The 15029-nt window shown below is 42.3% G+C and overlaps 1 protein-coding gene across 3 annotated transcripts in view; it reads right to left on the reverse strand.

The window, feature by feature from the left end:
- The window catches only part of DOT1L (DOT1 like histone lysine methyltransferase), a 604393-nt gene that overhangs the window by 140843 nt on the left and 448521 nt on the right, over window positions 1-15029 (reverse strand). For all 3 annotated transcript variants that reach the window (XM_033954025.1, XM_033954026.1, XM_033954024.1), the window contains exon 20: window positions 366-847. In XM_033954025.1, coding sequence (XP_033809916.1) covers window positions 366-847 — 482 coding nt within the window. The remainder of the gene's footprint in view (window positions 1-365; window positions 848-15029) is intronic.

Raw genomic sequence — 15029 nt, forward strand, 5'->3', positions numbered from 1 at the left:
AGCTGACATCACTGTGCTGAGTTGGGGAGGTATGTGCAGATGAAGAAGAAAATAAAGTTGGAGAGCAGTAATGAGAATTCAGTTTGAGAAGGGAGTCCTCAATGAGAGAAAGCTACTGGGGTGGGGGTAGGGGTGTACATGCCACAAGAGATTTTATGGGGTGGTGAATGACAGATCTATGGGTATGTGCATGCTGGGGGGGAGGCAGAGAGCTATGGGTTGGTGGGCATATTCTGGCTCATTACAAGTCTGGCTCCTAGAGCCTAAGAAAGTTTGTTGAGCCCTGATGTAAGCCACCTTGAGAATATATCTGGAAGGTTAAAAATCTAAATTTGTATTATATGAGGCTGAAAAGACTCTCTTACCTATGATGTACTTCATTCACTGTTGCTTTTCCACTGATAGCATGATCCTGATTCAAGTGCCTTCGTAGGGCAATCTTAGCTGGAGAAAACCGGGTGTAATCTGGCAAGGACAAACTGGAGGACTTATCTTTCTGTCTGCTGTTGTGGTTTGGGGTGCAGGGAACAATTTCTTGGTCCATATGAGATGTCAAGTACTGAGGGGTGTTCTGCTTGGATGAGGACCTGCTCAGAGCACTATGGATTTCATATGAGGTGGCATGACCATTCATAGAGAGCTCTGGGCTCATGCCATTTACTTGGGACACAGGGAACTTGGTGCATTCCAGCTCTAGCTGGAACCTGCGGTGATCTGTGTCGGGTTCATGGTTTAAAAGGCTTTTATTGCGTAGGTTCACTGGCAGTGCATCTTCTGATGGCATGCATGACTTCAGCTGCATAAGCTCCTGCTGTCTTTGGGTCTTTTCCAGCTCCACAATGCTGATCTTTAAGCAAAGGAAAACAAGACAAGTTACCTATAATAATTTCACTATGCCAGTGGAACTTTACAAAAGAATACTAGTGGGGAAAACAATTAACATTTAAGGTGGATTTGGCCAGTCCAAGCCCCCCAAACAGATATACTGATCCTAGTAGTCTAACATATGTTGTATTCCCTCTCTACTTCAAAACTAGTCATCTATTGTAAGTAACTGTAAATATTATGAGAAAGGGTTCACACTACTCCTTGCAAAATGCCAACAAGGTCTTGCAGATAAAAGTCCATATAAAAAACAGTTGTGTTAAAACAAACCTAGGTGTATTCTTTCCTACTGGCAAATCCATAGACTAATGTCCTTTTCTTCTTGAATCATACTATGCTCTGTGTTTTACTGCACCAGCATTGCCTGTGAGCCATATAAAAGTGGGTGCTGAGAAGTTCTGAGCCCAACCAACTTCCTAAATTCTGAGTGTTATTTTGCTTCTGTAGCTAAAGAGAGTGCTATTTTATTTTGCAAAGTGCCAATTTACAGAATCGTAGTGCTATGTTTTGACTGTTTCAGATCATTGATTGAACCATGTCATCGAAAAGTGCGGAATTTTCAAGTGTGGAACTCCGAGCCATCATGAAGTTCCAATTCCTGTACAAGAAAACTTCAAAGGAAATCCATGAATGTATGATGCAAAAATTGAGTGACAAATGCCCATCATACTCCAATAGGTGTGCAAAATTTCAGCATGGAGATTTTGATCGAAATCGAAGATGCGGCAAGGTCTGAAAGGCTTCAAACAGTGTCAACTCCTGAAATTGTTGACTATGTCCATGACCTGATTTTGGCAGATCAGTCATTATCAGCTAAAAAATTGATGAGACACTACAGTAATCCAGGGAATGTGTTGGGTGTATAATGCATGAGCAGCAGGGTATGCAGAAGCTGGCAGCCAAATGGATGTCCAAATGTTTGAATGCTGATGAGAAACAACATCGAGCAGACATTTCCAAGCTGATTTTGCAGCATTTTTAGTGAGCTGGAATGACTAGCTACTTTTGACGAAACATGGTTCCACTACTATGATCCTGAGACAAAACAACAATCCATGTGATGGCAGCACTCAGGTTCACCAAGGCCAAGGAAATTCAAGACCCAAAAGTCAACAGGAAAGGTCATGGCCACAGTGTTTTGGGATTAGGAAGGTGTTGTACTGACTATCTTCCAAGGGGCCAAACAGTTAATGCAGAATACTACTGTAACTTGCTGTGCCGATTAAAGGAGGCACTGAAAGAAAAAAGGAGAGGGAAGCTGTGGAAAGGAGTTCTCTTTTTGCAAGACAATGCACTGCTCCCAAGGCTGGCAAAACGATAGATGTTTGACACAATTGGGGTTTCAGTGCATAGCCCATCCCACCCTACTCACCAGAACTTGCACCATCTATTTTCTGTTTCCAAACCTTAAAAAGAGTTTGAAAGGGTGACAATTTTCTAGTGATTTGGAGGTGATTGAAGCAGCTGAGCAGTATTTCAATGACCAGAGTATTTTTTTGTGTTGAACTTAGAGGTGAACATGTGGAATAACTTGTAAGTTTTATGGCTCCATATCATTCCCTTCTTGGTTGGCCTGAGAACTTTTCAGCACCTCACAGAGGAAGTATATGCAAATCATCTCATGTATATTCATTGTGGATATCCCAAAAATCAACTGTGCTAGGTATTAGAGTGAGGACGTCTGTCAAAAATGCTCTTCCTATTTTGGTGTCAATATGTGCTCCTGTAAAGTGTATTGACTGCATGGTAACAAGCATGGGTTATTCTTTGTTGACTAGATATCTTAATGTCTGGAGTCCTACAGAGTCTTAAGGACAAAATGTCATTAGATCATCAGATATTAGCCAATCATCCAGATGGGGATAGCATCTTATCTGCTCCTACACAGATGGGTGACAACTACTGCTAGGCACTTTGGGTGCCAAAGAGTTTGAAAATGAATTGGGGGAATCTGCCATTGCTTTGGATGGATCTAAATGTGGATGAAGACATCTTGAGGCAAGTCAATCATTGTTGTCCAGGAGGGATAAAGTTCAAGGCTAGGGAATTCATTTTGAAATTTTCCTTTTCAAATTCAAATTGAGATTGCAGAGGTCACAAGAGTCTCTACAGAAGAAAGTAACCACCAAGTTGGATGCACTTGCATATGTTCTATGGGAGGTTATCATCATGGCTGTGCTCATTAGAGGGACAGGCTGCAAGGATGCGTTGGGAAATTTAAGGAGAGCTGAAGTGTCCCACACAAAGTACATCATCAATTTCAAGAGAGATTTCTGTAAGCTTCAGAAGATAGTTGCTAGGACTGCCATGGGAAGTTCTGGTGACAGGATGGGCATGGGCATGGACATGGGCATGACCTGGGAGGAATGCAACTTCATTGCTAGTTTGGAAGCCCTCTTCTTCTACACCCCATTGCCCTTTGGTGTTTTTAGTTTCTTATTTTTTCCTGGGCTGTGAGGGGATTTGTGATCAGAGGATTTCTCCCTACCTTCATAATTATTGCTGGTCCAGTGCACTTCCCTACAGTCTGCCTAAAGCAGGGCAGCCTTGTGGGAAGAAGTTTTGTATTTGTCTGGTCAAACTGCCTTCAACAAAACAGAAGAGGGTGAGGGATTATGTAGAAAACCTTGCAACAGGCAAGAATTAATGAAAAGCAATAGCTACCTAACAAGAGCTTTTATTTTGTTTTTTGTGGTTTTTTGTTTGGTTTTTTTTGGGAGGGTGGGGGATGTAGTTAGGTATGTAGTCTGGAACAGAAAATAAATGGGCCTAGGGTGTGGAGTTGGTTTCTAGACCTCAAAGGGTTTCTGAAGGATTGTTTGGACAAACTAACTGTCACATCAGAAGTCCCTTCCAAATAGTAATGGGATATGAATGTGCAGACAAGGATATAATGTATTGAAAACCTTGCATCATAAGGACAACTATAGCAAATTGTAAACAGTAAACTTTATGTTATGCATATTAATATTAGACCCTAGTATGTATCAAGTTAGAATAAAAACTTGTACAGAAATTATATATGTTAAACCTGTAACCCGTTGTTATGCCTATGACCAGGGGATAATTGAAATTCAAAATACTACGTAATGTCTCCTCAAGTCTGCTTATCTGATCTGGGTGTTGCCAAGACAACATGAAAGGTTTCCACAACAAGTATCTGCTATCTTGACCTTTTTGACCTGGGAGTTGCCCAAACCTCATCAAAAGGATGGGAAGCTGATTTCTTCAACACCTCCCAGCTTAACTAACATCCTGACTTCCTTTTGCCTGCGTGTCTCTCAAATCACATCAGTAAAGCCAGATGGGAAACCGGGCTCTGTAACACCTCCTTGATAACATCAAAGTCTGCTTCTCTGACATCCTGACTTCCTTTTGCCTGCGTGTCTCTCAATTAACATCAAAAGGACAATAAAGCCAGATGGGCCGGTCTCTGCAACACCTCCTTGACCTAGGTGTTGTCAAAACAAGGAACAAAAGACCAGCACCAGCTGTTTTACTAATCGTAATAGCAGGACCAGCTGTTTATGCTTTTTTAACTCAACAGCTTTCACCCTTTTAAAAGGACGGGATTCTGCTCCTAACATGAGAATCCAAGATGTCTCCAGGAACAGAATCCAAAGATGTCTAAAGGGGTAGTCTCCCGTGTCTACTCGCCTATCTATTGAGGGATTCCCAATTGTGAAGGAAGAGTGTTTGCCTGAGATACGGTGATGCTATTTTATTCTTATATTCATCTATATATATAAGTATAATAAAGTGTTATTGTTTATGCTTTATATTGTCTGTGTGCTTTTCTGAGTGTCACTGATCATCCCATTTGACAGAAATAAGTGGCGGAACACCTGTTCTGAGCTCCTGGGGAACAACAGAATAGAAATCAAATTAAATAAATAAATATGTCATAGCTCTGTAAATTTCCTCTATGAAGCTGATCTCAAGTGGACTACAAATACAACCATAGCTCTGACATTATGAGCTGAGCTATGACATAACCCTCTAGAGTAAGCTCAGGATGAGCATTTAAAAAAGTAATGTAGTCTGCCAGCCAGTTTGAAAGAGTATGTTTCCAATGACAGCCCCCATCTTGTTTAGGTAAAAAATAAAGCTGGGCAGGATTTCTCTGGGCGTTAGTGCACTCCAAAAAGGCGGCCAAGGCTTCTTGCAGTCCAAACTGCAATGCACCTTCAGCTTTGGGTGCATGAGGTGTTGAAGATGCCTGGAATTTACAGGTGTGACAGTTGTTACCGATGATATTAAAACTGAGACTGTGAATGAATCAAACTTAAATGAATAAATTAAAATACAGTATCTGCACATTGCATTGGAAACTCAGCCTTGAGGACTTGTAATAAATAGATTTAGCTAGCTCACAGATTGGCATTCGCTGTCTAAATTGCTGATTCTACATTTCAGCTAATGCTAGGAAGTTCAGAAGGTTGATTTGGTTGATTTTGTGACTCTTAAGAGACATATATTTATGTACCATTCTTCACATAATCCATGGGGATAAGGTTCTCTGAGGAATTTGGGTGTATTAGAAAATACAATACTGTTTTGAAAGCCATACAGAAGTTAAGATGTGTCTGCAGGAAGAAGGGCTTTTACTGACATGATTGATAATATGGAGAGGTCAAAGATCAAGGGTGATTTAGGAAGAAAAGTGAAACACTGCCACCTGCTGGGTTTAAAAAAACTTAACAGAATCGACTTTTAATGTTAACATTGACGTAAGGCATTTTTGGAAAGGAAGTCATGTGATCAACTGTGCCATTGTATTCTAAAGCATGATAATTATTACAAATGATGTCACATAGGGTATAAATCTGTTTGCCTTGTTTTCTCTCTTTGAAGAGCACTGAAATTCTGAGGGCCTGCTCTTCCCAAGCTATGGGAGCTTTGTCAATAAACATATTCGTTTTTACATGGCTTTTCCTTGTCTGTTATTTGAATTCACAGAACGGAGTCTCTAGCCCAATCATGTGGGAAAGAGAATCCATTCTGGCAATTCTTCTGGCCTCGATGTTCAAGTCTCCAACCAACTTTTTTTTTTTTTTTAATTCTTTATTCATTTTCATATGTTACAACAAGTGTAGCAAATAAACTCATTTAAAACTTAAAGATACACACTTGATTAACTCTCATATAAGCATCAAATTTAACATTTCATTACAAATTAAAATTCTATAATATTTTAAATATTATGAAAGAAATCTAACATTTATATCATCCTTATTGACTCTAATAATCCATCCCCCTCCCTCCCTCCCTATTCAATAAATCATAAAATCATCCTTACTGTGAAATTATTGAAATACTCATGTATTATATAATAACAAGTAAAACCCACCCTTTCCCCCCCTAATCAAATACCTTAACATGGGAAAAGTTAATCATTCATTACAAAAATCTGTTAACGGTCCCCAGACTTTCTGAAATTTACTAATATAACCTTTTTGCGTTGCTATTGTGAGCTCCATTTTGTATATATGACACACAGAATTCCACCAAAAATTATAATTTAACCTGTCATATGTTTTCCAATTGTATGTTATTTGTTGTATTGCTATTCCAGTTAAAATAAACAAAAGCTTGTTGTTATCTGACGAGATTTGACTTCTTGCTCTCATAGTTGTTCCAAATAAAATAGTCTCCAGCCAACTTGAACAGAGGTCTTAGAAAATATGAAGGGAGAATAACTGATCGGTTATGATAGAATGCCAACTCTACCTTAGAAAGCAAATTAAGATGAGTGTGGAGGACCACTCTACTGATGGTACTTTAGGTGACAGGTAGTAGTTCAAAGGAAAATTTCATCAGCTGATTTAAAATGACATTCAGTTCCCTGTACACTGCAAAAGCCGTGATAGGAGGCTTCATCAGAGGCAAGCCCTGTGTAAAGAAAACAACTAGAGCAAGGCTGCCCAAGTCCAGTCCTCGAGATCTACTGGCAGACCAGGTTTTCAGGATATCCACAATGAATATGCATGAGAGAGATTTGCATTAACTGCCTTCTTGGTATGCAAATCTCTCTCCTGCATGTTCATTGTGGATATCCTGAAAACCTGGCCTGCCAGTAGATCTCGAGGACCGGACTCGGGCAGCCCTGAACTAGAGGCTTAGCAGACATAGTTTTGCCTTCTACTTGGTGGAATAAGCACCAGCACCACTAAGGTGGACCCTAATAGAGCTGGTCTTGAGACCTGACTGACAAATGTAGAAGGTATTTAAGCTGTTTTTGTGTAGAACAGGGAAATAGAACTAGGGCCTTTCCCTCATTCCAGACAGCAAATCTCTTCCATTTAAAAGTGTACAGCTTTCTAGTGAAAGCTCTTCTGGAAGCCAGAGAAACACTCAAAGTTCAGCAAGTCCACTACTACCCTCTCAACATCTTGTCTTGGCTTATTGGAAGTTCCTTAAAATGTCAAAGAAGATGTGCAATCTTCACGTTTGGAGTGCTTCAAGGATATCGGCGATCTCGGTGGCTCAGTGCTTTCACGCCCAGATGCACTAAAGTCAGTGAGCATCGCTAAATCAGTTTTGACTGCTTTAGCGATGATTGCAATTGCCAACCCGATGCACAAAACAGCTCACTGCATGTTTTTCCCCTCATTGCCCATTTTACGATCCAGTCATGCAAATTAGCTAAAAACCCATGTAAACTAGCCAAGTGATTGATGCAATAACATCGCTTAGCTGTGCACAAAAAGCCCCCCAGGGGTTTTAATGATCCATAAAAAGTGACTGATCAAGACCTGTGTAACCACAGTTCAGCCCCTTTTTTATTTTAATGGGCACAAATGCTGTGCATGTTACCCATGTACAATATCTGCGGAGGGATGATGTCTATAGCATGGTGGAGTCAAGGTGAGACCGTATTTTGTCTACTTTGTGAGCAAAGTAGTCAGAGCGTTTTGCTGTCGAATTTGGTATTAAGGCATCTGTTGTCTCCTTGCGATGTATCTTTTTTGTTAGTTGAAAAAGGTTTTTTGATCTATTGGGGTTCTTTAATAGTTGATGGGGAGATTAGCCATGGGCTGTGAAATAAAGGAATAAATTAAGTTACCAAAATCAAAAAAAAAGTTGGGGGGGAGGGGAATGATCAGACACTCCAAAATGGAGCACAAAAAAGTACAAGAAGAGAAGCAAAAAACCTGAAGGAACATGCCAAGTCTGGTCAGATCTGCAGGGATAAAAAGACTGGCAGACTTGTGTGACTCTAGTGGGCGGTCTTATCAAAGGCCTCTTAAAGAAGGATGAATGTCGGGTAACATTTACACCAGAGCTCCGTGGGAACATTACCTGTACGTCAGAATCTAAGTCCTGTTTCTCCTCAGAGAAACTCTGCTCTGGTACCCTCTGGGGATATTAACTAGCTAAAAGTTGCACTCTGATGGAGTGCCACCATGATCTATCCAGGAAGCAGAGCCATTGCAGTAAAACCCAGTGTGCCCTGATGCAGTTTTTCTACTGCAACACCAAGAGCAGTGTTTAACTTACTCCACCAGTGCCTCCATAGTGAAGCTGAAGAAAAGCCACCATTGGAATGCAATCGCAAACTGTTTCCATGCTGCTCTCTGGCACTCAGCATGAAAAGAATTTAAGCCAGCAGCATAAAAAGCGCAGTCTGAAGAAATACTGACTTTCCACTCAAGATAGTTCAATACTATGGTCCATCTCCACAGGTTTTTTTATTTTGCTGAGGTTGTGTCCAAAAATCAAGCCCCATGTATAAACTGTGCTGTTTTTTTTTTTGTTTTTTTTTTTGGGGGGGGGGGGTAAGTTAAAAATAGCTGATTCCTAAGGAGGTGGGAATGGGGGCTAGGAAGATGAATTCAGACTCCTCTTAGGTATCCCCTACAGGTGATATACTGAAACAATTCTGAAACCCCCTTCTCCGACTGGTACAGGAGTCATCTTCTAGAAGCTGAAGGGAAGAATCTTAACCATCTGCTAGATATATAGAATATTGAAAACTCAGGCAGTAAAGTGCTCTTATAGGCAGGGCTCACAATGCTTTGTTCTCTGTCTCCATCTGCTGGTCAATGGACAGAACCTACAGATTCTGGACTGGTCTGGTGAGGACAATAAGGATGCATGACTTTAGGTAAGTAGAGTTCAAACACAACTATTCAAAGCCACCTCTCTGGTGCAAATGAAACAAATAATTCAAGCAGCACCACTTTGTACCATACTGAGGGGTAGGGAAATGTAGAAGCTGGTACAGAATTTAACAAGGATACCAGTGTTAATTCTTTTCTGAAACTATGTCCCTGGAATATACACAGCCTCCACAGGATGAGAAAGGAGTGGCCTAGTGGTTAGAGCTACAGTATGGCACCCTGAAGTTGTAGGTTCAAACCCTGCACTGCTCCTTGGGCAAGTCACTTAATCCTCCACTGCCCCAGGTAGCTTATTAGCCCACTGGGACAGATAAGGAAAAATAATTGAATACCTGAATATAAAACTGCTTAGACAGCCTCCATAAGAACATAAGAATTTCTGCTGCTGGATCAGACCAGTGGTCCATTGTGCCCAGCAGTCCACTCACACGGCGGCCCCAAGGTCAAAGACCAGTGCTCTAAATGAGTCCAGCCTCACCTTCGTACATTCCAGTTTAGCAGTAACTTGTCCTACTTTGTCTTGAATCTCTGGAGGGTGTTTTCCCCTATATCAGACTCTGGAAGAGCGTTCCAGTTTTCTACCACTCTCTGGGTGAAGAAAAACTTCCTTACATTTGTACGGAATCTATCCTCTTTCAACTTTAGAGAGTGCCCTCTTGTTCTCCCTATCTTGGAGAGGGTGAACAATCTATCTTTATCTGCTAAGTCTATTCCCTTCAGTATTTTGAATGTTTTGATCATGTCCCCTCTCAGTCTCCTCTTTTCAAGGGAAGAGAGGCCCAGTTTCTCCAATCCCTCACTGTATGACAACTCCTCCAGCCCCTTAACCATTTTAGTCGCTCTTCTCTGGATCCTTTCGAGTAATACCGTGTCCTTCTTCATGCATGACGACCAGTGCTGGATGCAGTTCTCCAGGTGCGGGCGCACCATGGCTGGTACAGCGACATGATAACCTTCTCCGATCTGTTCGTGATCCCCTTCTTAATCATTCCTAGCATTCTGTTCGCCCTTTTCACTGCCGCCATGCATTGCATGGATGGCTTCATTGACTTGTCGATCAGAACTCCCAAGTCTCTTTCCTGGGAGGTCTCTCCAAGTATCGCCCCGGACATCCTGTATTCGTGCATGAGATTTTTGTACTGACATGCATCACTTTACACTTATCCATGTTGCTTAGAGGGGAGGGCTCTTCGAGTGGGCAGATTTGTTGGGCCGATGGCCCTTTTCTACTGTCATATTCTATTCTAACCTCATTTGCCATGTCAATGCCCATTTCTCGAGCTTGATTATGTCACATTACAAATATTCACAATCCCCCTGTGTCTTCACTACTCTGAATAACTTTGTATCGTCCGCAAATTTAATCACTCGTCGTACCAATGTCCAGATTGTTTATATAGATTTTGAAGAGCACGGGTCCAAGCACTGAGCCCTGCGGCACCCCACTGGTGACGCTCTTCCAGTTCGAGTATTGCCCATTTACCCTCACTCTCTGTTTCCTATGCTCCAGACAGTTTTTAATCCACATGAATATTTCACCCTCGATTCCATGGCTCGCAATTTTCCGAAGTAGTCATTCATGTGGATCCTTGTCAAACGCCTTCTGAAAATCCAGATATACAATGTCGACTGGGTCACCCTTGTCTTTCTGCCTGTTTACTCCCTCGAAGGAGTGCAGCAAGTTCGTCAAACAAGATCTGCCTTTGCTGAAACCGTGCTGGCTGGTCCTCATCAGACCGTGCCTGTCAAGGTGATCAATGATGAGGTCCTTTATCAGCGCCTCTACCATCTTTTCCAGTACTGAGGTCAGACTCGCCGGTTTGTAGTGTCAAGGATTTCCCCTCAAACCTTTTTTGAAGATCGGCCACCTTCCAGTCTTCCAGAATCTTTCCCGATTTGATTGACAGATTGGCTAATAGTTGAAGCAGTTCAGCTATAGTACCCCTTTCAGTTCCTTGATGACCCTCGGATGGATGCCATCCGGTCCTGGGGATTTATCGCTCTTAAGCCTATCAATCTGCCTGCATACCTCTTCTAGACTGACCATCAACCCTGTCAGTTTCCTATCTTCGTTTCCAGCATACAGCCTGATGAGTATGCTGTGTATATCCTCTTCAGTAAATACAGACGCAAAAAATGTGTTCAGTTTGTCAGCGATTGCTTTGTCCTCCTTTAGCACTCCCTTTATTAAATGGTCATCCAACGGTCCCACTGCTTCCTTTGCAGGTCGTTTACCCTTAATATATCGAAAGAACGGCTTGAAGTTTTTCACCTCCTTGGCTCTTTTTTCCTCATAGTCTCTTTTGGCCCCTTTTACCGCCTTATGGCATGTGCGTTGATGTGGTTTGTGCTTATTCCACATTTCATCCGTTCTTGACCTTTTCCATTCCTTAAACAAAGTTTTCTTGTCTCTGATCGCTTCCTTCACCTCTACAGTGAGCCACGCCAGTTCCTTGTTCTTTTTCCTCTTGGATCCCTTGTTGATACGCGGTATATATAGATTTTGCACCTTAAAAAGGGACCAAGCTTGCTCTAGCGCAGCCGGAGACCAAGGTTCCAGTCTATCCCCGATACGAAGAGGAAAGCAGGAGTATTGGCAGCAGAAGGCATGAAGTTGCAAGTTAGTTAACGTCGGCGCCGCTCTTCCTGCCCTGCATGCCGCGGCACATTTAAAATCAGAGAAAAGGAAAGCAGGAGTCCTGGCAGCTTCTCTCCTGGACCAGCAGCGGTAGCTCAGTGTGATTTTAACTTACCACATTGCTGCTGTGAGCATTAGTTTAGACTCAGTTTCATCAGGCAGCCGCGGGGCTTTTGCTAGGCCAGCCCACTTCGATGATGCGAGGCAGGCTGGCCTAGCAAAAGCCCAGAGGCTGCCTGATGAAACCGCGTTTATACTAATGCTAGCGGCCGCTCTGTGGCTAAGTTAAAAAGTACACAGTGAGCTGCCACTAGGCTAGAGAGGAGAGGTATTGCTGGACAGGGGAGGAGGGAAAGGGAAGAGAGGACAGTTACTGCTGGCCAGGGGTGAGGATGGAATGAAGAAGTACTGCTGGACATGGGAAACAGGGAAGGGAGAAGGGGTACTGCTGGAAAGGGGGGGAGGAGGGAAGGGAGAAGGGTACTGCTGGACAGGAGGGAAGTAAAAGGAAGGGAGAAGAGGTGCTGCTGGACCTGGCAGAGAGGGAGAGATTGGAAAGGTGCTACACACTGGAGGGGAGGGTGAGATGGTGCACGGGGAGAGAGAGCATGTTGGATTGGAGGGTGGGAAGGAGGGATGCCACTCGAGGGAAGAGGCACGGACAGAGAGAGAAAGCATGCAGGAGGCAGAAAGTGTTGAACTCATGGAGGGAAAAAGTGCGATGTTGGGAGGGAGAGTGCGATGTTGGTTGGGAGAGTGCGATGTTGGTTGGGAGAGGGAAGGAGAACATAACATAACCGTGATTTTCAGACCACATAACCATGAATTTGATGCGGTTAACAAAAAATTATATTTTAAAAAAAAACCCAAACGCATGTTATAATGTGAAGAATGCAAAGGATTTAATTAGTCAGAAATTTTGAAAACAGAAAGAACCAGAGGAGAAGCATGCAGGAGGAAAATAAAAAAAAATGTTGGACTGGTGGAAAGGAAGGAGAAATGTTGGACTGGGAGGGGGGCCCGAAAGAAGGAAGGGAAAGAAAATGCTACACTGGGGGGAGGAGAGATGACTAAAGGAAGGGAGAGATATCAGACCAGGGAATGGAAGGGAAGGAGGGGAGTCTAGTAGCGCTATAGAAATAATAGAAACATAGAAACATGACAGCAGATAAAGGCCAAATGGCCCATCTACTCTGCCCTTCCACAATAACCATTATCTCTGTCTCTCTCTGAGAGATCCCATATGCCTATCCCAGGCCCTCTTGAATTCAGATACATTCTCTGTTTCCACCACCTTTTCCGGGAGACTGTTCCACGCATCTACCACACTTTCTGTAAAAAAGTATTTCCTCAGATTACTCTGGAGCCTATCACCTCTTAACTTCATCCTATGTCCTCGCATTGCTGAGTTTCCTTTCAAATGAAAGAGACTCGACTCATGCACATTTATATTACGTAGGTTATTTAACCATTTCTATCATTTCTCCCCTCTCCCGCCTTTCCTCTAAGGTATACACATTGAGATATTTAAGTCTGTCCCTATATGCCTTATCACGAAGACCACACACCATTTTACTAGCCTTCTTCTGGACCGACTCCATCCTTTTTATATCTTTTTTGAAGGTGCGGCCTCCAGAATTGCGACACACATTCTAAATGAGGTCTCACCAGAGTCTAATACAGAGGCATCAATACCTCCTTTTTCCTACTAGCCATACCTCTCCATATGCAACCTAGCATCCTTCTAGCTTTTGCCGTCACCTTTTCAACCTGTTTGGCCACCTTAAGATCATCACATACACTCACACCCAAGTCCCATTCTTCTGTCATGCACATAAGATCTTCACTCCCTATTCTGTACTGTTCCCTCAGGTTTTTGCAGCCCAAATGCATGACCTTGCATTTCTTAGCATTAAATTTTAGCTGCCAAATATCAGACCATTCTTCAAGCTTCGCCAGGTCTTTCTTCATGTTATTCACACCATCCAGCGTGTCTACTCTATTGCAGATTTTGGTATTATCTGCAAAGAGGCAAATTTTACCCAACAACCCTTCAGCAATATCATTTATAAAAATGTTAAAAAGAACAAGCCCAAGAACATAACCTTGAGGCACACCACTGATAACATCCCTTTCCTCAGAGCGATCTCTATTGATCACTACCCTCTGTCGCATTTCCACTCAACCAGTTCCTGATCCAGCCAGTCACTTTGGGACCCGTCCTGAGGGCACTCAGTCTATTTATCAGACATCTGTGTGGAACACTGCCAAAGGCTTTGCTTAAATCTAAATACACCACATCTAGTGCACATCCTCTATCCAATTCTCCTTCCCATAATCTGGCATCTCTCTCTTTACTACTACTACTACTACTACCTGATGACTAGTGCACATCTAGTCAAAGAAATTTATCAGATTTGTCTTACAAGACCTACCTCTAGTGAATCCATGTTGCCTCCAGTTCTGTAATCCACAGGATTCCAGAAACTTGACAAATTCTCTGTTTTAAAAGCGTTTCCATTAATTTGCTTACTACAGAAGTCAGACTTACCGGCCTGTAATTCACTATTTCTTCCTTACTTCCACTTTTATGAAGAGGGACCATATCCACCCTTCTTCAGTCCTCAAGTACCACTCCTGACTCTAGGGACTCATTGAAAAGGTCAGTCAGCGGAGCTACTAGAACTTCCCTAAGTTCCTTCAGCACCATGGGATGTGCACCATCCGGCCCCAACGCTTTGTCTACCTTTATTTTAGCTAGTTCCTCACGAACACAACCCTCTGAAAATCGATAAGGGTCTATTACTCCTCCATCCCTATTCACGTTTGTCTTCTGCGGTCCCACTCTTGGTGCTTCAGCCTTGAACAATGAACAGAAATATTTGTTAAGCAATTCGGCCTTTTCTTTATCAGCTTTTACATATTCCTCCCCTTCACCTTTGAGTCTCACAATGTCACTTTTGCACTTCTTTCTATCATTAATATATCTAAAAATGTCTCGTCTCCCCGTTTAGCGTGTTAGCTATTTTTTTTTTCTATTTGCATCTTTGATTTGCTGACTACACGACCAGCCTCTCTTAACTTTTCCAGATATTTTTGCCTGTCTTCTTCTTTCCGCAATCTTTTGTAATTTATGAAAGCTAACCTCTTATTGCTTACCTTCTCAGCTACTACTTTTGAGAAACAAAGCGGCCTTCTTTTCCTCTCACTTTTACTTATTTGCTTCACAAAAAGATTCGTTGCCCTTACAATTGCTCATTTCAGTTTTGCCCACCGCATATCCACTCCTTCCAGACGTTCCCACTCATACAACAATTCCTTGACGTAAACCCCCATCCAAACAAAGTTAGTTTTTTTTAAAGTCTAGAATCTTTGCTTTTGAA

This window comes from Geotrypetes seraphini, chromosome 8, assembly GCF_902459505.1.
Source record: "Geotrypetes seraphini chromosome 8, aGeoSer1.1, whole genome shotgun sequence".
NCBI classification, from domain to species: Eukaryota; Metazoa; Chordata; class Amphibia; order Gymnophiona; family Dermophiidae; genus Geotrypetes; species Geotrypetes seraphini.